Source organism: Necator americanus, chromosome IV, assembly GCF_031761385.1.
Source record: "Necator americanus strain Aroian chromosome IV, whole genome shotgun sequence".
Lineage (NCBI taxonomy): Eukaryota > Metazoa > Nematoda > Chromadorea > Rhabditida > Ancylostomatidae > Necator > Necator americanus.
The window spans coordinates 24,179,402-24,200,865 of NC_087374.1; the positions used below are offsets into that span (position 1 = coordinate 24,179,402).

The 21,464-nt window shown below is 40.2% G+C and overlaps 3 protein-coding genes across 8 annotated transcripts in view; 1 reads left to right on the plus strand and 2 right to left on the minus strand.

Moving 5' to 3' along the window:
• Window positions 1–6,767, plus strand: part of RB195_002524 (uncharacterized protein) — a gene marked incomplete at both ends in the record, with an annotated part of 91,061 nt that extends 84,294 nt beyond the window's left edge. For both annotated transcript variants that reach the window (XM_064199820.1, XM_064199819.1), the window contains 10 exons: window positions 43–113; window positions 272–383; window positions 432–545; window positions 2,862–2,970; window positions 3,033–3,148; window positions 3,214–3,362; window positions 4,582–4,739; window positions 4,804–4,985; window positions 6,550–6,675; window positions 6,733–6,767. In XM_064199820.1, coding sequence (XP_064055700.1) covers window positions 43–113; window positions 272–383; window positions 432–545; window positions 2,862–2,970; window positions 3,033–3,148; window positions 3,214–3,362; window positions 4,582–4,739; window positions 4,804–4,985; window positions 6,550–6,675; window positions 6,733–6,767 — 1,172 coding nt within the window. The remainder of the gene's footprint in view (window positions 1–42; window positions 114–271; window positions 384–431; window positions 546–2,861; window positions 2,971–3,032; window positions 3,149–3,213; window positions 3,363–4,581; window positions 4,740–4,803; window positions 4,986–6,549; window positions 6,676–6,732) is intronic.
• A 423-nt stretch (window positions 6,768–7,190) lies between these two features.
• On the minus strand, window positions 7,191–12,219 carry RB195_002525 (uncharacterized protein; the record flags this gene model as incomplete). Of its 4 annotated transcripts, none has more annotated exons than XM_064199823.1 (4): window positions 7,191–7,474; window positions 10,297–10,397; window positions 11,082–11,220; window positions 12,198–12,219. In XM_064199823.1, the coding sequence occupies 4 exons, from the start codon at window positions 12,217–12,219 to the stop codon at window positions 7,191–7,193; spliced, it is 546 nt and encodes a 181-aa protein (XP_064055702.1). The 4 variants fall into 4 exon arrangements, with proteins under 4 accessions (XP_064055702.1, XP_064055703.1, XP_064055704.1 ...); XM_064199824.1 differs by having other exon boundaries at window positions 7,447–7,474; window positions 10,293–10,397; XM_064199822.1 differs by lacking the exon at window positions 7,191–7,474 and adding an exon at window positions 10,155–10,230 and having other exon boundaries at window positions 10,293–10,397.
• Window positions 12,220–12,587: 368 nt separating this feature from the next.
• On the minus strand, window positions 12,588–21,122 carry RB195_002526 (uncharacterized protein; the record flags this gene model as incomplete). 2 transcript variants are annotated; one of them, XM_064199825.1, is made up of 8 exons in its annotated part: window positions 12,588–12,699; window positions 14,169–14,260; window positions 15,965–16,099; window positions 16,158–16,301; window positions 16,362–16,442; window positions 16,500–16,610; window positions 20,749–20,886; window positions 21,015–21,122. In XM_064199825.1, 8 exons carry the CDS (start codon window positions 21,120–21,122, stop codon window positions 12,588–12,590), a joined length of 921 nt encoding a protein of 306 aa, XP_064055706.1. The 2 variants fall into 2 exon arrangements, with proteins under 2 accessions (XP_064055706.1, XP_064055707.1); XM_064199826.1 differs by having other exon boundaries at window positions 21,015–21,056.
• Between the last annotated feature and the right edge of the window lie 342 nt (window positions 21,123–21,464).

A 21,464-nucleotide genomic window follows, 5' to 3' on the forward strand; every position in this document is an offset into this window, starting at 1 on the left:
GTTTCTCTTTCAATATAAAATAATGATCCATATTCAATTTAGAGTCCCATAATAGGAGGAATCTGTACAACATAGAAAGACGCTCCGACTATCCAGCGAAAAGAGTTGTCGAGGTTGGTTAGGAACTCGATCAGTTTACAGTAGCATACGAGACGCTGCACTTTTGCACGCCCCCTCCCCACTCGCTTCATCGAAGGGTGGGCAGGGGACGAGCCCTTATAGCTATGTAGTCCGCTTGATTTACGTCTACATCTGATGCTTTTCGTTTGAGGATTCATTCCGAAATCGAGCGACTCAGGACGTCGTCCCTCAGGACGTCCCATCGTCGACCATTAAGCGAATACTGCTGACGCGCCGATACAAGGACCACAACATCTATAATGGTAAGATTTTCGATAATGAATGTTTAGAGGCGAAGAAATCAATTACAGATCTCGGGATTCGAGTGGTTGGCGGAAAAAGGATGCCGAACGGTGAGCTTGGGGCATTCGTGTCGGCCGTGAATCAGGCGAAATACAATCAGATCCTCGGAGAGGTCAAAGAGGGTGAGTACATTTTTTCGTTAAACTTAACGTTAAATTTCAATATTTGCTTCTAAGGAACCAAGAGGAGTCCTGTTATTCCCTCTCATAACGTTACATCAACGAATAATATTCGCCAGATACTTGGGGCACTTTAATGTGCCAAAATGACAAGAGTTTATGAGGAAACAACTCACCTCATCCACATCTCTGTCGATTCGCGGCACAAATTGCGATATTTGGAAAGGCTACACTGAAGGGTGCGATACAGTTTGCTCCGATGTTACAGGTGTAAGGGCAATTGAATATGTGGTTGCTTCCCAGCGAAGTAGTCGGAAGACAGTAATTCACAAACCCTATGAAGTCTTATTTGATTGGTTTTTATTTAGCTACATTCTTTGGATGCTACGAAACTGCTTCTTACTTTTTTCGCACTTCCTTAAGAAACAACCGTTCACAGAAAGATTTGTTGTAACGCGATGATTTTCTTAACAACAAAAAAGATCAACAGCTGCAGAAAAAACTAGAAAGTCAAAGAAGAAAGTAGAAACTTCTCCTATCTATCCAGAGCTATTCACTGACTTTCCATCAATCTTTGCGCAGAACTGAAAAGAGGTTTCCGCTAACCGGGATCCGTGACGTTTCGGCTCAGGGTCGGCAGCATAAATCGCCTTCGTGAAGCATGACCGCATTATGCTCGTTGAGCCCCTTTTAGACCTCAGGTCCGGCGACGAAGCTCGCGCACCGCTAGGAGCCTCTTTCTTCGCTGCCAACCAATCCTACTCGTGGCATGATCTACTGGGATTTTTTGCATGACCGTTGTCACCCCGTCTGTCACATAAAATATCCATTCATCTTCATTAGTGGTGTGCTCCTAAGAAAACTCATGCTCATTTCAACGGTTTGGAAGTGTGGTGAAAAATCAATAATGGACGTGACTTAAAATGTCGGCGCATCGTTCCATTGAAAACACTTTATAGCCTCCCTAATTACGTTCTCCTTAACTATCTTCTTGTTGTTTTTCTTTTAGTTGCAGTCCTTTAATTAGTCAATGTTGGTGGGAGGCACTTTTGCAGTGTATTACAGAAGTAAGCATTGGGATAAATATTCACAAAAAAGGTAGATCTTAAGATGTTGATCTAAGAACCTCCTAAGCCAATCACTGATTCATTAAAAATGTTTTTTTTTTACTTCAACTGCACTGGATGAGAAATTTTCGTCTCAAACAAAAAAAAAGAATAGAGGTATTAAAAATCTACTAGAAATATGGAAGAGAGTTGTAGAAGATAAGTGAGAGTGTACTTTAGATTTTAGAGGTTCTGTCTACTATAATTCTGAAAAAAAAAATAAAGAGGTAAAGGGAACCAATTGTTTATGGCACCGGAGGCACATATTCGAAAGGCGCAAGCATCGCTAATGTATCTCCAAATTTTGTTTGTAACATGAGAGGCCACAAGAAGCCGAAATGAAATGGACATGTCTCCGTCTGGCAACGAAACCCTCAATGTATAGGTCAGAAATGAGCGAGTGTAGCGCAGTCGGTAAGAGGTTCCGTTATGACTGCACGATCGATCGATAGTTGGTATCCGCCCTAGTGCCAACCACGCCCTTCATCGCTCCGTGCTTGATAAATTGGTACCAAATTGATCTGGAAGAATAAAAACGCTGAGTTGGTGCACGGGCTCGCCCCCGCAAGTCATTATTTAGGCGACACGCGTTCGTAAATTTCAAACGATCCTGAAATGAGTCGCGTAGACGCATCCCATAGGGACTAATCAACACCGTCCACTTTATCCTTTTTATCCGTTATAGGTTAGAATATTATGAAATGGATTTGTATATTATATATATATAAGATTCTGAGGAAAACGAAATAAAATCTCTTTTATTTTGGGGCTTTTGCAGCTCACCTATGGAAAAGGAAGGGTTTTCGTTGGGTCCCTAAGAAGCGACTATTCTTAGATCGACTATTCTTACAATTTCGTATAAATATCATATGACTCGTATTTCCCTCCACGACTAAATTATTTAACTCAACTGTTCTTCCTCTTTCTAAAACAGTCAGGCTGATTTCGATTATAACACAGGATTTTTCTCTCTTTTTTCTGCTGAGGAGGAGAGGAGGAGAGGACGATTTTTTGTCAATATGCACAAATAAATGAACAAATTAATAGCAATCAGAATATTCGTTTTTCATGATGATGGTGTCCAAGAGAGACAGAGTGATTGTGGCTAATCAATCAATACCTTCTCAAAATATAAAATCACCGGGATAATCGGAATCCTGCCAACACAAGCACTTCATTACCGTAAGGGACATATCATGTTATCGATTTGCAGGTGATCAAGTTCTTGAATGGAACGGAGTTCTGCTGAACGGTAAAACATTCGAAGAGGTGGAAAGGATCGTAAACTCGAGCAGCGGAGAAGTTGAAATCATTCTTAAGTCGTATGTCTTCGAGATAATATTTTTTCTCCTTCTTGAAAACCTGAATCACTCACCTTTTGCAGAGAGGGCGAAAAATCGCATCGAATATCGAATCCTCGTGGATATACGAGTATTTCTCGAGAACCGGCACGTTTTGCCAACCCCTTGCCAAGCAGTCAAAAAACGCTGCGAATAAAAGGTGAGCCGTCAAAGTGCCTTTAGAGCCGTGGGTAGTCCGAAACGAAAGTCTTTTGTTTTTTGCAGATGTCTCGCCAGATAGAGCTCCTCCGGTTCCAATGCATCGACGAAATGGTCACAATATCACTCTGGGCAGGCAAAATCCATCTAGTCGTATCTACGATAACGTCGACAGTTTAGAATACTCTGAGGATGCTTGGTCTAACAGGCCTCAGGTGGGCGGATTTAGAGTTCTTTCAGTGAGTGAAACTCTTGTTAAACTACATTCCCTGTCTGGGACGGACATCTTACCTTAATCCTATGTGCAAGACAAAATACTTGAAACTACTGCGGTTTTCTTCAAAAAAAAAAGAAACTATTTGGTATAACTTCCAGAAACAATTGTTCGAAGTAGTAGTTAGAGACTAACGAATTCCTCTTCTTTTTCCTCAATCGAATTCCTCAATCAAGCACTGCTGTTTTTATCGGGCAGACCCAAAGACTTTTTATTTAGGTCCCATTGAGATCTGTAATCACTATAATCTCTAAAAAAAACCATAGCAAATTCTTCCTCGTATTAGAACAGGGGATGTTGAAGGGACACATACACAACACTTAGCCAAGACAAATCTAATTAGCACCGAATTCAAATTCAGGAATTGTTTTTCCTTCCGCACGGCAACAACTACAAGTGGAATAAATTTTTCTCCTTTGAAGTTCTACCTTGATACCTGCTGCTTATGTTCTCTATAATTTACTCATAGAATTTTCTGCATTTTTGGACTGATGCAGCACTACAGGCATTGGGGACCACTATGTTTCGATAAACTGGTTTGAGACCTGTGAGGGATCTGTACGGACGAGGACAGAGACAATGACTTGGTAGATCGATGACTTGTTATTACATATTATTATTTATATATTTATATATAATTTATTTACTTATTATTTATATATTTGTATATATTATTCATTTAGTTATACTTTACAAATCTTTGTGTAAGCAGCATAAAAAAGCTATGAAGGGATGAAGTCTCTGTAGTGTCAATACGCTTTTGATGCGCCAGCGTGTTTGATTGCGGTTCGGAGTCGTTGAGGTTAATGAACGCGTGTCGCCCTATCCAATGGCTTGTAGGGGCCAGCCGATGTATCAGGTGTTTATCCTTCCAACCCAGCTCTAGTACCAGCCAGCTTATTGACTCCGGAGAGATGGAAAGCTTGCTTGGCTCTAGAGCGGTTTCGAGCCATCGACAGTGCAGTGAATCTCAAACCTTTTACCAGCTGCGCTACAGCAGCCCGTATGAGTACACGCCCTAGACCTCATACGATTCTTAATTGAAGTCCATGCGCTCCTGTGCATCCTGAAATGATTGCAATCACTGCAATCGTTGTTTATTTTCATCTACCGTAACCGATGCAATTGCAATCTGCTGCAGTGAAATGTTTCGTATTTAGGATGCTCTCGGTTACCTACAAGTAGCGATTTCATACGATCGCGCAACTTCTCGCGTAGTTGTGAGAATCGTTGCTGCTCGTGGCCTGAAAATGCGCGACTACACTCGACGTCTTGCGCCGAATCCATTCGTGAAGATTTATCTCTTACCAGGCAGAAAGTAAATTTTTGTGCACTATTTTCTGTTATTGTACTTCTGGTGGATAAACTCGAATTCGTTTCAGAGTATCGAATAAACGTCGAACTCGATTCGTTCCATGCTCTACGGATCCCGAATGGAATCAAATCGTCGAGTGGCAAGTGCTGCCTGGCTCGCTACCGTCGCTCTATCTGGAGTTCACCGTCTGGGATTACGATCGACTCACCGAGAATAATGCGCTCGGTCAAGTCACCGTCAGCCTTGCCGGTTCGTTTTTGTTTGGTCGTTTATGATCCTGTGCTGAATATCAACGTTTCCTTTGCTAAAACCACATGGTAAAGTTGGAAGCACTTTTCAAGTATCCACTGAAAGCAAACTCACTCGACTCACACCTGCCTCGTCTCACAATAGCAGACGTTTCTAAAAACTTTAGAAATTGTTTGCGATTGTCTGTGTTTATTTCTCGTTTTGGTTTATCTTTTTACAAGAACAATAAGAATATTTCTGTTATTTCACATTTCCCCTCGTTATGTTCTTTCAAAAAGTGTAAAACCAACAGTAAGGATTTATCCACAGTATCTTAAGTCCATGTCATTCGTTTCTGCTTTCGATGAGAGCCACCGCTAAAGAATTACAAGGCAGTCCCTGCAGTCAAAAATCAACACCACCACGAGTGTCTTTAACGTCTGTGGTTTGTTCTCCTCTGCACCTGCGAAACTGAAGCAATCACTTGGATGAGAAATCTTCTCTGTGGTGTTTTTCTTTGAAAAAAAAAACCTTTTGTACGTTCTTTTCCAAAATGTGTACGATTTATGCTCCTTCAAGTTTTCTTCTTTTTGTGAAGGAAATCCCTTCGAATGATTTTTTAATTTCTCTGAGATGACACCTTATATCAAAGTTTATTGCCATGATTTCTAGCAAAGTTGATTTTAGAAAAATATATGAGAAGAACTTCACACCACGTTTTCCTTACTTTATGGCTGCTGCACATCTGTCTTTCCTTTTATTATGGTCCTTCAAGCTCCGATTTTTTTTTATGACTGTATTTCCTCGGTAAACACAGCACAACGGTAGTAAATTTTCAGAAACTAGATGTCTTTTAGACTTTTTTTCTACATTTCATCGTTTATTCCCTTCGAAAACCATATCTACACTAGAAATCTTGACTGGATTCCTTTACAAAGATATCACTATGCGTTGTTGGAATTTTACCACACGCTTGTTTCACGTGCATAGACTTCCACTACGCGTTTTCCGTTATCCATTAACGTCATGCTCTTCTTTTTCTGCCTATGAGGTTTTCTTAGAGCAGGAAAAATTCTGTTTTAAATCTTCCGACATTGTTTGAAAGCAACGTTCGAGTGAAACAATTTCTACTGCTCCTTGGGTTCCTGTTTTTATAAGAAAGGAGGAAGGGATGCTGTGCTCCGCTTGGAAAAAAGGAATAGACTAATTTTGCCAATTTTCTGTAGCAGATCATATAATATATTATATTATATTAATTGTATATCTTATGCTTTTTTTTATTGTTCTTGCTGAAAATTAGAGTGTATATAGAACATCTATATTTTTCCAGTGAAAGCGAGAAGAGCTAGTCGGAATACGGTTATGTTGATGTTGGGTTCTTCAAGAAAAGTGTTGTCCGATAGTAATTTTTCGCCATGGCCTCGTACAATACACCTAAATAGCGTACAATCCATTAAGTTCATCCGCAACCTTTGTATTTTAAAACGTAGAAGATGTGCTATGGGGCTAAGGCTGTATTTTATGGAAATAACACGTTTATAATTCGTCTATTCCGAGTAACTATAAGCGTCGCTCGAATTTTCAGATCATACTCTGCTGTCTGGCCAGCCGTGTTGGTTACCGCTGCAGCCTACTGATCCCCGTCCCGTCACCCACCTTCTGAATGCTCCCCTCGACAACGAAAGACCGCACATATACCATTATAATCCAGGCAAGTGTGTACACATTATTCAACTGACCAACCAACGTAATTGCGCTCCCATTACAGCATCTCTCGACATAGGATATCCAGCCATAAACTAGTCTCGTTATGGATCTCATCCATCGCCTTAGACATTGAACAAGTAACATGTATGAATGTATAATTGTCTTGCAACAAATGCTTCATAATCACTCACCGGTGCCAGCAATAATCTTCTTTCGAGTTACATTTACAGCCACCAAGCTCACTTTCGGTATCTAATCCGTTGATTTTGTGATTGCTGATCCTCAGTTTTGTCCTCGACCCACAAGTTATGACCACCCTCCGCTGTGATCTCAGTTCCCCAAATTCTCACTTCGTACAGGACTCAGCAACATGCTGTTTAGACGTTGTAGAAAATCAATAGCATATCCAGATTATTTATTTATTTCCAGAGTAATAAACATCTATTACATTAAAGCATGTGCACAACTGAATATGTACATTTAAAGTGAACATTTTAAAGTGAACATTTCATTTTTTCATCAATTTCCTCTACCTTTGTAGAAGCCACCTCCGGTAGCTTCCGAGAGTGAAACAGAACCGGATGATCCAGTTGGAGCGTTGAATGAGGAAGGTGTGAAGGTGTTGGTTCTGCCGAAAGTGTTGATAGATCGTGGTGCGGGGGAATCTTGAAATGGAGTAAGAGTGTTCGACGAAAGAGCAGCCGAGAAACGACGAGAGTAGGGCGAATAGGGTGACGGATCGACAGCGGAGCCCATGACAGCATTCGCGAACGGATCACCCAAAGGAAGAGGTCCAGCCTCCCCTAAAACAGTGAATAATAATTTGGAAAAAAAGAAGAATATTTCCTGCAATTTTAAGTCGTCGAAGTGTTAGATTAAATAGGGGTTGCGTGGAAGCTTTTGTTACAGGAAAAGTGTTTTTGGCGATGGTGAGGAGTTAGTCTCTGATTTTGCTGCCAAAACTTTTTTCACAGGCCCCTTTTTTCACAGGCCCCTTTTTTCACTCCCTGCAGTTAGGAAAGGGAGTCTCGATTGCTGACAAAACATAAGGAGTTTAAAGTTCCGGTTGAATCCTTGTGTAGAAGGCCGTCTCTTACTCTTTTTTTCATTCACATTAGGGGCTATGACTTTTATTTGCATCTGAATTTGTGAAATCAACTCAAGGATGGAATTGTTCTCAAAGCGATAGATTTGTTCCGCTGAAACTTGTTATTAAAATTCTCAATTTTCTGCACTCCTCACTGTTGTAGTGAGTGAGGCAAACTCTTACTCGAAGACGTATACTGATTCTTGATTTATTGACGCAGCGGCTTCTCAGGAAGTTCTCAGGAAGGCATGGGAAGTAATAGAGGTCTAGTACTTATGTGCCGTGTGTGACGCTTTCCTGAGAGACGGCTGAAGGGACTTTGTTCGCACTAAACTCGGTCATACTAAGAAACTTAAGAGAAAAAACTTAATTTTCTTCTTAAAACCAAGAAAACAAACGAAACTGAAGAAAAATGCAGGCAACCGTTTCACCAAGTTCCAATCTCCACCCAAATGCATATTTTTAAAAGTTAAGATGAATTTGATTTCAATATGTCAGCCGCGGTATTTAAATAACTCTGCTGCACCTTTTAAAAAATCCAAACATCAGTTGTGAACAAATCGCTTCGTCTTGCAAATTGAACAGAACATAGCTTCATTAAAGACTGCATATTTTTCTTATTGTAGGCCATGACATGACATTTCATAATGAGTAAAATTTCCTAATACTCTGCATCAACATTTAGTTCGAAATAATACGCAGCAAACAATTTTTCTATCGACAAAGGTACTTATTCCTATTAGAGTATTATTTTAAAAGTTCACCCGAAAGAGTAAAAAATGTTCGCTAAAGTTTAAGCTTCTGGAAATAGATTGCACCATTATTTGAAAGAAGTATGTATCCTAGTAAATTAACAAAGTACAAAAATTCCGCCACTATACTTCAGGAAGTCTGTAGTCCGTCATACTTGGTTTGTTTTTTATGTTTACTTACGGTTGGTTTTGAGAGACCATCATACTGCCTCGGGGACTTGACCTCCGACCCTGAACCTCTACCAGTTGGAGAGGAGGCCCCGAAAGCACTGTTATTGTTATTGAAGGAAACATGTAAGCGTGTTACTGACTCATCCAGAAACCGTAGAATTCTATCCTTTCTCGGAAACTAAGCACTAGGCGTGCATCCACACGAACTTAAGCACAAAAACAACCACTCTGATAATTTCTCCATTGAAATGCAGAGAATTTCAGTCCGTTCGCATTAAGCCAAATGACGACATACGTCCGCCATAATTAGCACCAACCTAACAACCAGAACATTAAGTGCACATACGCGGCAAAATCGTCTCCGATTGAACTGGATTCGTCGTGCGGACGGCGAAGATGTCCATGCTTCTATGCAAGGTCGTCGGAGATGGACAAATAATGAACTGGTAGTGAATGAGGTCCAAGGCGCTCGAAAAGGACGTGGGGATTCGGGCAGTGTTCTCATAGGAGAAATAACTCTCGCATGTCCTCCACACACGCACAGAGTTCGAGGGTGAAGACGTTAATCGCTGTAACTCGACCGGTTTTATATGCGATTGTGCGAGAAAGAAGTGATGAAGACACAAAGTGGTGTAGAGTTTTCGTTTTCGAGTTCTTCGATCGAATGTGAACGAACTACTACCGCTTCGATTCCGCAAAATCACGACAGCTCTTTAAAAAGACTGGTTACCTTAGGCCAGCGCAAGCGGATAGATTGACGCCAGCACTTCCCCCTACTCTATTTTTTATCTTAAAAAATATCTTGCCATATAAACACTTCAAATTCTGAAGTGAAAAAGGTTACAGAACAAAAACCGGGTTTTCTGCATCTTTCAAATGACAAAATGTGTGCTAAATGGAATAAATGATACTTAGAAAACAGGAAAAACCACGAATACCTGTTTCATTAAAAGTTCGCGTTTACTTTATTACGAAGAGTTATTTTGTCTTCGCCTGGAGAAAATTCCTCGTACCATCACTTCGAAAAAAATGAAGTGGAAAAAATGCGAGAATAATCACATTTTCTTCTCTCATATTTGCAATTTTCTTTTTCTTGCCATTTGGGCACGACATTGATTTCATCTATTCCGGGTAAAAGTTAAGATGCAAAATTCAAGTGTAAACCGTGTAGTTTATGGGATTAAATATTCGAGGAAATTTCAAAAAGGTGGAATTTTCCCACTCGAACTGTATGAGTGAATTTTTGATTTCTTTTCTTCATGGAAATCCTTCTTACGTGAAGAGGAAAACTAATCTCTTTAGTCTCTAAGATCACGTAAACAGGAAAAGATGAGGATTGTACATTTCTTCCCAAAAATTATAAGATTCGGGTTTTTAAAGTGGACCTATTTCTTTCATTTGTGTTGTTGACCTGAGGAGAAAGTTAGTGGAAGCGTTGCGGATGAGAAGCGAAGGTTAGCAAGTAAAAATATGTCACAGGTCAACATCAGAAGCGATAGGAGAAAAAACGAAGAGAAGAAAAGAGCGTACGGAAATGAATTTCTCTTTTCTAAAGGGTAGAAAAGTACCTTTAAATTAGTAATTTGTTAGTACTTGACAGTGCACACTTACAAACCGTAGGGACTGTAACTAATGCTCGTGAAACGGCCACCACCTCCATACGGGCTGTAGTATGGCCCGCCACCCATGAAGGCAGAACCATATGTAGGCGCATACCTTAAATATAAACCTTAATCAAAACGGAAATGATTGTAGTTTTAAATGAAAAATATAATAATAAGAATATTTCTAGAGAAAAACATCGTCGTAGTTTTTTTCTGGATAGCAAAATGATCTCTGTTTATCACTTGGACATCTGGCTATTGTCGAAGATGAAGTTTTAGTTCTTGAACCTTCGGATAGTCATATGATGGCAATAATTGAAATTTTAGTTCTGCTATTCAATTATCATCACTATGTGGTTCTCACAATTATACATTTAGAGTTATATATTTTAATTAGTTTATACCACTAAATTTACGTATACAATTAAAGGCATCACCCCACGAATCTGGGATGGTGCAGGTTCCAGGCGGGTCATGCCTATGCGGGGTCGCAGATTATGGGGAGGATGGTGATTCCGTCCATTTCTGCCTAACTGCCTTAAAACAAACGGCCCGAAAGATGCGGCGAGTGCCCAAGGCTGGCGCGCTCTAATCGAATTCGTTGTAAAAAATAGCGCCCCGTAACGCTCGAAGCCGCATCCTCCGGACCGTTTTTTTTTACTGCAATTGGGCAGAAGTGGACGGAATCAGCGTCTTTCCCACAATCTACGATCCCGTATAGGCATAACCCCCCTGAAACCCGTACCACTCCAGATTCGTGGGGTGATGCCTTTAAATAATATGCTGAAAAACAAACCTTGGCCTTCCCCAGAATCCCATCGGTCGTGGAATCATGGCAGGAGGATTGGTCCCGAGCCCTCTATACGGTTCATCACCAGTGATCGACTTCAACTCAGCCATTCCTCCTTGGCAAAGAACTACGGGAAAAAGAAGCGCTAAAAAATTTCATTCCTTGGTGAACCATGAGAAACAACCTCACTCATCATGGTGAAATGACCAAGAAAGGACGCGATGTTTAACCGCAGCCTTCATTGTCGATTGTAATTGTCGATGTTTTTATGACCCTGTGTTTACTTCGTGTTACAACATTTTCGGAGAACCCCATAAGACAAAGGATGCCGGCCAACGCGACCTTCCTACAAAAACAAATTGTCCTTCCAAAGAAAACTTCACCGCCTTCAGAACGAATTTCGGATGTTTCGAAGTCTTCTTGCGCCGCGTTCAGTACAGACCATTTTATCGTACTAATGTCATGCACCACTGGTCTTACCTCAAGCGGGACCCAATAGTAAGGTAAAAAGTAACCCAACAACATAAGAACGACAACTAACGAGTACTTTAACACTACACTTCCTCAGCGATGAGTGATGCTGATCGAGTTTTCTGTAAAAACCTCACCGCTTTGTGAAGAAAAGAATGAAATACCGTGACCAAATGCTTTGAGTGGCAACCCAGTAGTAAAAAGAGGAACCTAACATTAACTGAATCGCAGCCGACGAGTATTTTTCTACTTTAAAGGGACGATTTAGTAAAGTCGATGTAATTGGAGAAGATTGCAGCCGACAAGAAGAAGAGGTCCTGCCCTTCACCAATGTTTTCCTTATCTTCTTCGCGCTCTATATACTTCAGATTTTCAACGAAATCACTCAAAAATATTCAGAAGTACAGGAAGAAACCTGTATTAATAAGGTATTGGTGTCATGAGCCAGTGAAAAGTGGACTTTTTTAAATACGAATCTAGAGTAAAGTTGTTGAAATAATTACTTATTCATAGGTTCAAATGAAAAAAGCTATCCTGTTAGTGTTCTAAATAATGTAACCAAAAGTCCAGTAAGAAAAGTTTGAGCTCCACCATCCGAAGTGAATCCTGAGCTACTAAGCTGGGCTAGAGATAAGCGAAAAAAAATCTCACCAATGACGGCAACGGTGAGCATAACGCTTCGGATGCAGGACGGTAGTGGTAGGCGGAGGTCGGCGCAAGGCTCCTTTCATAGGGTCGCCAGCAACCGGTTGTTCTGTCCTAACACCAGCATGTTACACCTCTCTAACTATCGAATAAGCCTGAGTCACAGACGTCATACGCACAATGGGCCACGACCTACGGTAGTGATGTCTTTTGCACGGCGTTTGGCGAGCACCCCATCACGTTGTGTCGGTCACTGGCTGCTTACAATAGAACAACACAGGCACTTTCATATTTATTAAGCACGACTAGAAACCCGTGGTTAAGCATGAAAAGCAACTGCGAAGAGCAAATCCGAAGAATTCTCTGGAAGGGCACTCAGAAATCGACGCGACGGCTTCACATGCTCGTGTACAGGCTGGCAGCAAACACAATGTCCCTCTTGATCGCTGCGCCGACCTGCTCCATCTTCTCATGTAGTGCCGGATCACCAACGATTCGTGCTGCATTCCTGAACGGTACACTATTTGGGGAACCGCTAAGAAGCTTATCCGAGGGAATAAGAAAACTGAATCTTTGAACGCCTTATGCAATCGGTAACAGGTTTGCTAACCGAATTTACGTGAAGAAGTGCTACCAAAGGGCAAGCAATCCTCAGGCACGTTCTACGCAGAAAAATAGTTAATTGGGGTTCATCATTCTCTAGATATCTTAAATTGATAGTAGTTGATAATGTGTAAGAATTTCCATGCAATACAGGGGTCAACCAGTACAGAAACTTTGTCAGCACTGTATTATGAGTATCAAATATTAATGTCATTTTTTCCCGCCGAAATAAAGCAAATGAAAATTATTCTGTTTCTTGTTCTGATAATTTTTACAAACTTTTCTTGCTGCAGCAACCCCAAAACTATTTTCTTGTAGCTTTTGTAACATCGGTGCCTTTTCGAAACTTGAATAACATACGAATGTTGCTTGTTTCTCGTGTTATATGCGTAATATGCTAAAGTTTTGGTTTTTAGACTTTATGTTACAAAAAGAATTATTTTAAAGACGAAATCTATGTGTTATATAAAGGTGGAAAAGTTACATTCACTCGCAGAAATATTCTGCATATTGGATGTCTAAAAAGCCCATATTCACTCCACGAAGTTAAAAAGAAATTTTAGTGAACTCTGTCCTTATCGCTCATGGGACTTCATGGCACGCCTATGGGTGTTTTCATATAAATAGATTCAAAAAGAAAAATTCTTTCCGAAAAATACTTTCAGCTGACTAATATGCAACCAGATGTTGACAAACGTAAAAACGACATTAGTTTCCGGTATCGCTACTAATAGTAGTCATTACCCATATGTGTAGCCCAATCACATGGGTACAGTACACGCGAAAAACAAGGACTGGCCGTACGCTTTTTCACCTGCACTGATTCTATTTTTCAACCTTTTCACTTCCAACGCTTCTGAATATGGATCCAAATTAACTCACTCAAGATCGGAAAATTACAACGAGGATGTACTCCATGCATTTTTCTTCGTTTTTATGGTCAATTGTTAGATTATATCAATGAAAATAATTTTGAACATAAACACATAGCATACTGACAGTTAAAGCTTGATTAAATCTTCTCGTATTTGTTCTTCACTCCTGAAACTACTCTGATTGTAATGGTTTGCTCTGATTACAATGTAGTTTCACTGAACATATCGGAACACGAAGAGTCATCAAAATTTAGTGAGCGAGTTGTTTGAAGAGAAAAGCGACTTCGAGATTGGCAATACAAGGAGTATCATTCGTCAAATAATGTACTTTAGAAGATCAAATATGCGAATGTTTTTGTAGATGAATTTTGACGAAGAAAGATATTCGTATAGTTGTAGAATTCAGTTCTCCGTCTTGTATTTTGAAGATTTCGTTCGCTTGGCTTTATTCTCCAGGAGATTTTTATGGTCAAAACGCATGTGGTTTCAATTACAGTACCTGACATCTTTGCACACTTCTCCAAGACGTTGTATGCATCGCACTATCAGTCCTTCCTGTGCATCCGTCATGGTCATGATCTCGGAGAACGGCTGCAAAAGCTGTGATTGTCATTCGGCACACAAGTTACGATCTCGACCTGTTCCAGAACGTCGGCAACATGCCAGTATCTGACTCATCGTGATGGCACGCAGCTACCACACATGGAATCCAAAGCACGGGAACGTCACACATACATCTATGGCTCTTCCGCGATAATGGTAATGGTGTCATGAACATTGTATATCATACTGTTTCGAAGTGGTAATAATGGGCATTTGCGGATGTGTTTATGGAAGACTATTGGTTATCCATACGTGCTGATCTTTGAACTAAGCTAGATTCGGGTGCAGACTTCCACTTCCAAGACGCGACATATGGAGAGACGAACATTCGTGAATCAAAGCAGATTTCAGAGATTTTTTTTTCTGGAAAAAAATTAGAAACTAGGGCTTATACACAACGTTGATTAACTGTTACTTCAAAAACATGAGAATGGAAACGGTCCCGCCCGCACCCTTCTTTGAGGACGTAGATGCTAGAGCATCTTTTTTATCTTAGAGCGCTAACACTAAGGCACCTTCTCGAACATTATAGGAACTAGATAAGGAGTAGTGGTGATTATAACTTCATATTAGAAAAATAACAATGTCCCATCCAAAACCTCAACAATGATTACGTATCCTTTCAGTTTTGCATCCCACAACTATATCTGAAGGGTTGAAACCGTGCTTGGACGTAATCAAAAACGCCAAAGAAACACACACATGAAACCAATCCTATGCTTTTCACCAGTACTTGCTGAAACCAAAAAGAGAGCGAACATTTCGACTTTATTCTGCAAGCTGTACAACTGACCTACTTCATACCTGAAACACGTTTCACGTCTCATTTCTCGTTTCAATTAATTTAATTAATTTGACAAATTTTTTGTGCTTCTTTAACGATCACTTAATCGCTAGGTCCAATAAAGAAGTGTATTCCGTAAATGTCTGGTCGCAGCCTAATGCCGTAAAAATGAATCTAAATAGGTTAATTACGCTTAGGAAAAGTCACACACAGTTGTTTTAGGCTATATCTCCTATACGTATTTTTAAAATTTATATGTGATAGTTGTGGAGGCGGCGATCTCATGCAAGGAAAAAAAATCCACTACTTCTTTGAGTGATTTCCTCGTTGAAAGGATAAAAATGGCGTATAGGTCAAAAAAGGGGTAAAAATAGAGAGACGACGAACATAACTTTATTATATGGGAAAAAAGCCCTATCATTTCCACCTGTAACTCGATGAACCCAAAGGATTCATATGTGTGGTTGTAGTAACGCATTAGTCGTCACCTTACTGTGGCCGTGAGAACGGTTTCCGAAGATTCAGCTCTGCTCAACACTTCACGTCTTCAAAGTGAAAATAACACTGAAGCCTCAGGATGTTCAAAAAAAACTTATCAGAACTATCATTTTTAAGAGTTCGTCAAGTAGTCGTAGAAGATTTTGGTCATGCAAACAGGTCGGCTGAAATGTTTCACCCAGAAATCGGGGAAAAATAGGGCGTTCAAAAAATCGTAAAGAGAACAGCAGCTGAAAGCATGTTCCAAAAAATTAAGTGAGTCGTCGAATCCAACAATTGAAAACACACGGCATGTATGGAACTAAATAGTGGTGAAGGTTCCCTCAAATTAATATAAACATTAAAGTCAAATCATAATAATCATATTACTACTATCGTGCTTTTGGATAAACCAAAACAAAGCAACTTACCATCCCACCAGCCCAGTGATAGACCACCTGCATGAGGTCATAGCGAAGTTCGTCACCTACGTCACCAATACGAACTCGAAATGAACTCGCTACATTCTCAATCATTCCATTCGTCGACTGCACGTCTTCCTTCAGCTGAACATCTGAGTTATAATTTCACGTCGACAGAAAAATTCTCTCTGAGAACTCGCACTTTTTCGAAGACGCTATCCTTTTCAAACTTGGGCCCGTCACCGCCTTTGTACTGACAGGTAGTCGCCGAAAGCATTGCAGCTACTTCTGCAGGTGACCGTTCATGCAATTTCTTCGACAGAATCAACTCCGTTATTAAAAGCTCCTGAATCAACTTTTCCGTAAACTCTTCATTGAAGGAGCATTAAAACACTGCCAAAAAAACCTGATGGTGGATTTCGCATGCTACACGACCCTTAAAGGTTACCATACCGGTTCGGTCAACGTATCCTAACTTCTTCAAGACCTGAAAATTGTGCTGCTACCAGATGTGAAGGCCTTTCAGAAGGACATACTGTCGCACCTCGATCCTATTCTGATACTCGTCACTAAGCTGAAGTGCATCTACTGACAGCGAGTACTTCAAGTTGGAAATTTGACGTTCGACACGTACACGTTCGCGGAGATTCTTTATCTGTAAAACGTTTGGGTTACATTAATAAGGGAAAGGGCCTACGTGGGATTTAATATCACCTTAGGGATATTTTACGTTTTGGAATATTTAGAAATTTCAAGCAGAATGCAAATAAATATAAAATTAGATAATACACACTTCATGAAAACAATGAAGGAAAAGAATGTCACATTCATTTGGAGCAACTATGGCGATTTCACTAAACATGGAAAATCATATGACGGGATCATGTGCTCGCAACCTAAGCTTTAACACAATCACATGCCACAAATCGGTGCGAGTTCTTCACTTCTGGAAGGTATGAGGGAGAAAGTAGAAAAAGCTTTGCGCAAAAAGTAAAAAAAAAGGTTCTCAAAAGAGGATCGGACTTTGGGGCAGTTTAGGATCTACATCAGAACAAAAAACAAGAATGAACACTCGACCAAAAAGTTCAGTGACTCTAAAAATGAACGAGTTCGCATTTGTGGATGAAGAAGCACTGTACTTCTCCATTACTTAGTCGGTTTCGATAAAATAAGAAAAACACACAATAACTCTTAACCACAAGAAAAAGCAATTAGCCGGGTGAATTGCTGACTGGTGAACTGGAAAAGAATAGATATTTCTCAGGTAATGCTTCTAATTTATTTTTATTTTTAAGGATGTTCTGAAGATCGACAGGAGATTATCAACAGAACTGCTAGCCCATTTTACAGCATCCTCCCTGTAGCGACTTTGAGTTTGAATAAACCCATACACTTCTTTCTGATGTTATTTTTGCTCAAAGTGTCAGTTACTTTACCACCTATTCCGCCATGAACAACAGAAGTCGAGGTCAAATTGTGGTTCTCTTGAGAAAAGGAGGTTGAATGCGATTAATTTTATGTTCTCGGACTTTTTTCACCGCTACTAGCAGTGACCAGCTTTCGGATCTGTTTAAAGGCTTCACTTAATCGCAATATGAGTAGCTGTTTCTACTACAACGGATACTTCAACACCAACGTAACGTCAAGACAATATTCTACTATAAAAAGCAGTGGCTTTACCAAATGACTGTCTGTTTGTTCACCTACATAAACACCGCTACAACCTCAAACATGGGGTACTAAACCAGAATGTTTTCCTGGGTGAGACCTTCGTCGCATTCCGAGAGAAAGTGGACCACCAGATGGAATGAAAGTAACCCAAAGGCTATGCAGAACAAGGGAACGACAGACTTCAAAGTTGAGTACTTAAACCGAAGCGCACACGGGAGAAAAAGCTACGCGAACTTCTATTCAGACCCAATAAGGAAAGCAACCCATGTTCTTCGTACGGATAGGTGTCCCTGAAAGGTGGATACTGGGACGGAGAGACACACTAGAAATAAAGCTGACTGTTTTACAAACATTGACTGCGTCAATCCTTTTATTCTCCTTAATTTTCTCATCCTTAGGTGAACAAAACAAGAAACCTCGACATAGAGGCACTCAACCCCGCCATTTGCTGGTATTGCTATCTCCAGAAAGTTTTCTTCAGGCAAGTGTTGATTTTGCCACTTTTCTTCTGTACTTTATCAAACTTTTGTCCGGGCGAATGGAAAGCAACGGAAAATCGAGGATAACTCTTAAGGTTCCTTAGTCGACCGAATTTGATCGTTACTGTGTCACACGGGGACATCTACACGCCTCAGATCAGTCCAATTGGTTTCTTGTATTCTTGCATTCAACTTTTTTGGTCCTGAAAGATCCAGTAGTTTCCCGAGGACAACATTATGCCCGTCTTGTGTGTACACCCAAAAAGGAGTCAAGGTATAGACTCCAGATAACAATATTTAGAACAAAACTCCTGATAATAAGACTTAGAACACTTTGCCACTTTGTACACTGCAACTTTGCTGTCTACGGGCGTCATCAACATCATCCGCCTTGACTGCTTGACTCATGCATAAGGAAACTTGAATGAAACCATTTTCTGAACACTTTAATCATAAAGGAAATGAAAATTGCAGTTCAGCGAATTTCGAAATATCAACTTCCCGAATGTAACGAATGCCGCAGAAGAAAAATAAAAACTAAAGAAACACAGATACCAGAACAATAAAAACATAATTACAAGGCGGCAAGAACTATTGACATCTGTGCCCCGAATGGAATAGCACCACGAGGGGGAAACTTAGCTGTGGGAATGGAGCAATGTGGAAATTACATAACCTTTCCAGCTTTAAATGCAGCCTATTTTGATGTTAGAATCTCTTCACGAATAGATTAGTTCACAAGCATGAGCGTGATTACGGTCATTTTTTTCTGGTAATCCAGAAAAAAAGCGCGTGAAATAGCCTTGTGTCTCCCTAACGATGATAACTTCTTACGCAATAGACCGCGAGCAACTCTTTCGTAGTGCAAGGTCTGCAATCCAACTAATATAACTCAGATAGGCGGCTCAACTCGACAACTGCAGACGAGTTGAGGATTGCCCGAGGTCTAGCACTCATAGTGAGCCGTATCATTGTGAACACCGATACAACCAAGACCATTTCATACGCTTTTTTCTGGACTATTAGAGGAAAATGTACGTAAGCACTCTCGTATTCGTGAACCGCACTCTTATCCATATACTGGTACCCATTCGTTTAGAGATCCGTGTATCGTCAATTTTATGATAGATTCCCACTCCCTCAACCAACTACAAACCGATATCCTCTACTAAATGTCTACCTTTCCCTTCTTACTTCTTGCTTCCTTTACAGTACATCCGTCATGCAAAGAATATGCGCTTCTTTTCCCCAAAAACATCTAATAATTTCTTTTCTTTGTTTAGTCTAATGAAACAGCCGCACCACGGAAATCTTTCTCTGGCCTCCTATCAATTGCTTTTTTGTAAATGTTATTTTAGGACTGGCGGTTTTTTCTCCTTCCCCAAATCTTTCGAAATTTGAAAAATTTAGCAAAAAAAAACAGTACCAAAATTATAGTAATTTGTAAATAAATGTCTATTGCAGTATTTGCCAGCTGAATGAAATTTACTGTGGGGTTATTGTTTAAAGAGCACCATCACGTCTGCTGTGTCCAATTTTTTGCTTTACATCTCGCAAATCTGATATGAAAAGAATTAAAACAATATTTATAATAAAAAGTATTGTTCAACTGTTTTATTCTTTCCTTTTTTTCTTGATACAAGCTGTTGCTTTGATCGCAGAAGAGTGTCTGATCTTAGCACTATGTGCGAAAATTATTGTAAAGCCTTCAGAAGTAGTGCACGAAGGAGTTTTTGGTGGTGGATTCTTTCCTTTCTAGATATGGTTTGGGACGCAGCCTACAATTATTAGCGAACACTCCAAGCGCTCCCTTCAAATTTAAAAAAAAAAACGACAGATCAGGAGCACCCAGAGTGATTTGATTACTTGATAAGGCGACCTATACATTCTTCTAAGTGATGACATCCGCCTCGTTTGTTTCCTATCCTTTTTTGCTGGTCACTAGTTGTCCGTTGAAGTTTTTGTCAAGGCATGCGCTGGGTCAAATTGCCCTGACGCCACAAGAAAGTCTGGAAATCGGTTCATATCCTCGAGAGCATGAATCTAGAGTTCTCTCACATAATGCTCCCGCTTCCTTCAACAAGTCTTCACAACAGCAATAGATCGGGGCAAATGTAAGCAGAAACGTGTAAACTTCTTTGATGAAGATAGAAAAAAGAAACGGAACGAACTAGCAAGATACTGAGACCCATACGAGCATTAAAGGTGGGCCTTCTTAGTACGTGAGTAGGCAAAATGAGCGCCACTTCCAGCTCTAACAGAGCACTGATCGTTTCCATTCAAAAAACTCTCAAATTTCCGCTTAGATTTGCTTTGAATCCATTGTTTTTTCCGAAGAACTGTTGAATTAAGAGGGACGATGTGCAGGAAATGTGGAGTTTTGCACTCAGAGATAAGTAGATTCCGGGATTAGAAGCCTCAGTGCACTAAGAACCAGCTCATGCCTCAAGAAAAATCAGGAAAGGAAAATTAATAGGTAAATAAATTAGAAAAATAGCGTCAAAAACCAAAAGCAACGGCAAAAAGCTGCTATTTTAGCTAGGTGGAATGCAGTAATATTTTTTGCTATGTGAAGAAACAACTGAACAGCTCCTTCGAGGATGCCGACAGATCCAAGCAAAGTTAGGGATAGACTTTACTCACGTGTTGCTGGAATCTCATGCAGTGCCGTACTGTGTGACGAGTTGGGTCGATTACTTCATTACGTAAACGGAGGAAATATTTCAGCTGATCGGACAACTCAAAGTCGATGTCTTTGACGTCAGTAACAAGATCATAAAGCTAAAAATAGCATAAACTTGACCTCAAAAAACCAGGCCAAGTAAGATTACTTGAACTACAATATAGCTAACAGCGAAAACTAGGGAAAATTATCATTTCTGAGAGATATGGACTCGAAATCCACTGACCTGTGGTTCGGAGCTGCTCCATTCTTCCGTTAGATTGTCCATTTCATAAATGAGCTTCATCACATTCTCCGAAATGGGCTTCGACCTACAAATAAAGAGAACTTTCATCTCCACACCACATCTCCAGCCTCTTTGTTATTCTGACAATCTGCAATATCAGCAAAGAGGAAATTTACAGGGGTTGACCAGCGTGTCTGATCACTAGGACGATTTTGAAACTTGAAAACAAATGGTGACCTCCCAAACTCTCCGTGAAATCGGAGATAAACGATAACACCTGATAAGGATACTCTTCTCAGCGCCAAGTTTGAATTTTCAAACACGTGATGACAAATACGGTTCGCATAACCTCGCTACTTCGTACTTCGTGGTTGTTACGGGAATTACCGCATAGGAGAGTTCAGGATAAATAGATGCGATAATTGAAGGAGAAGAAAGATGCGCGTGCAA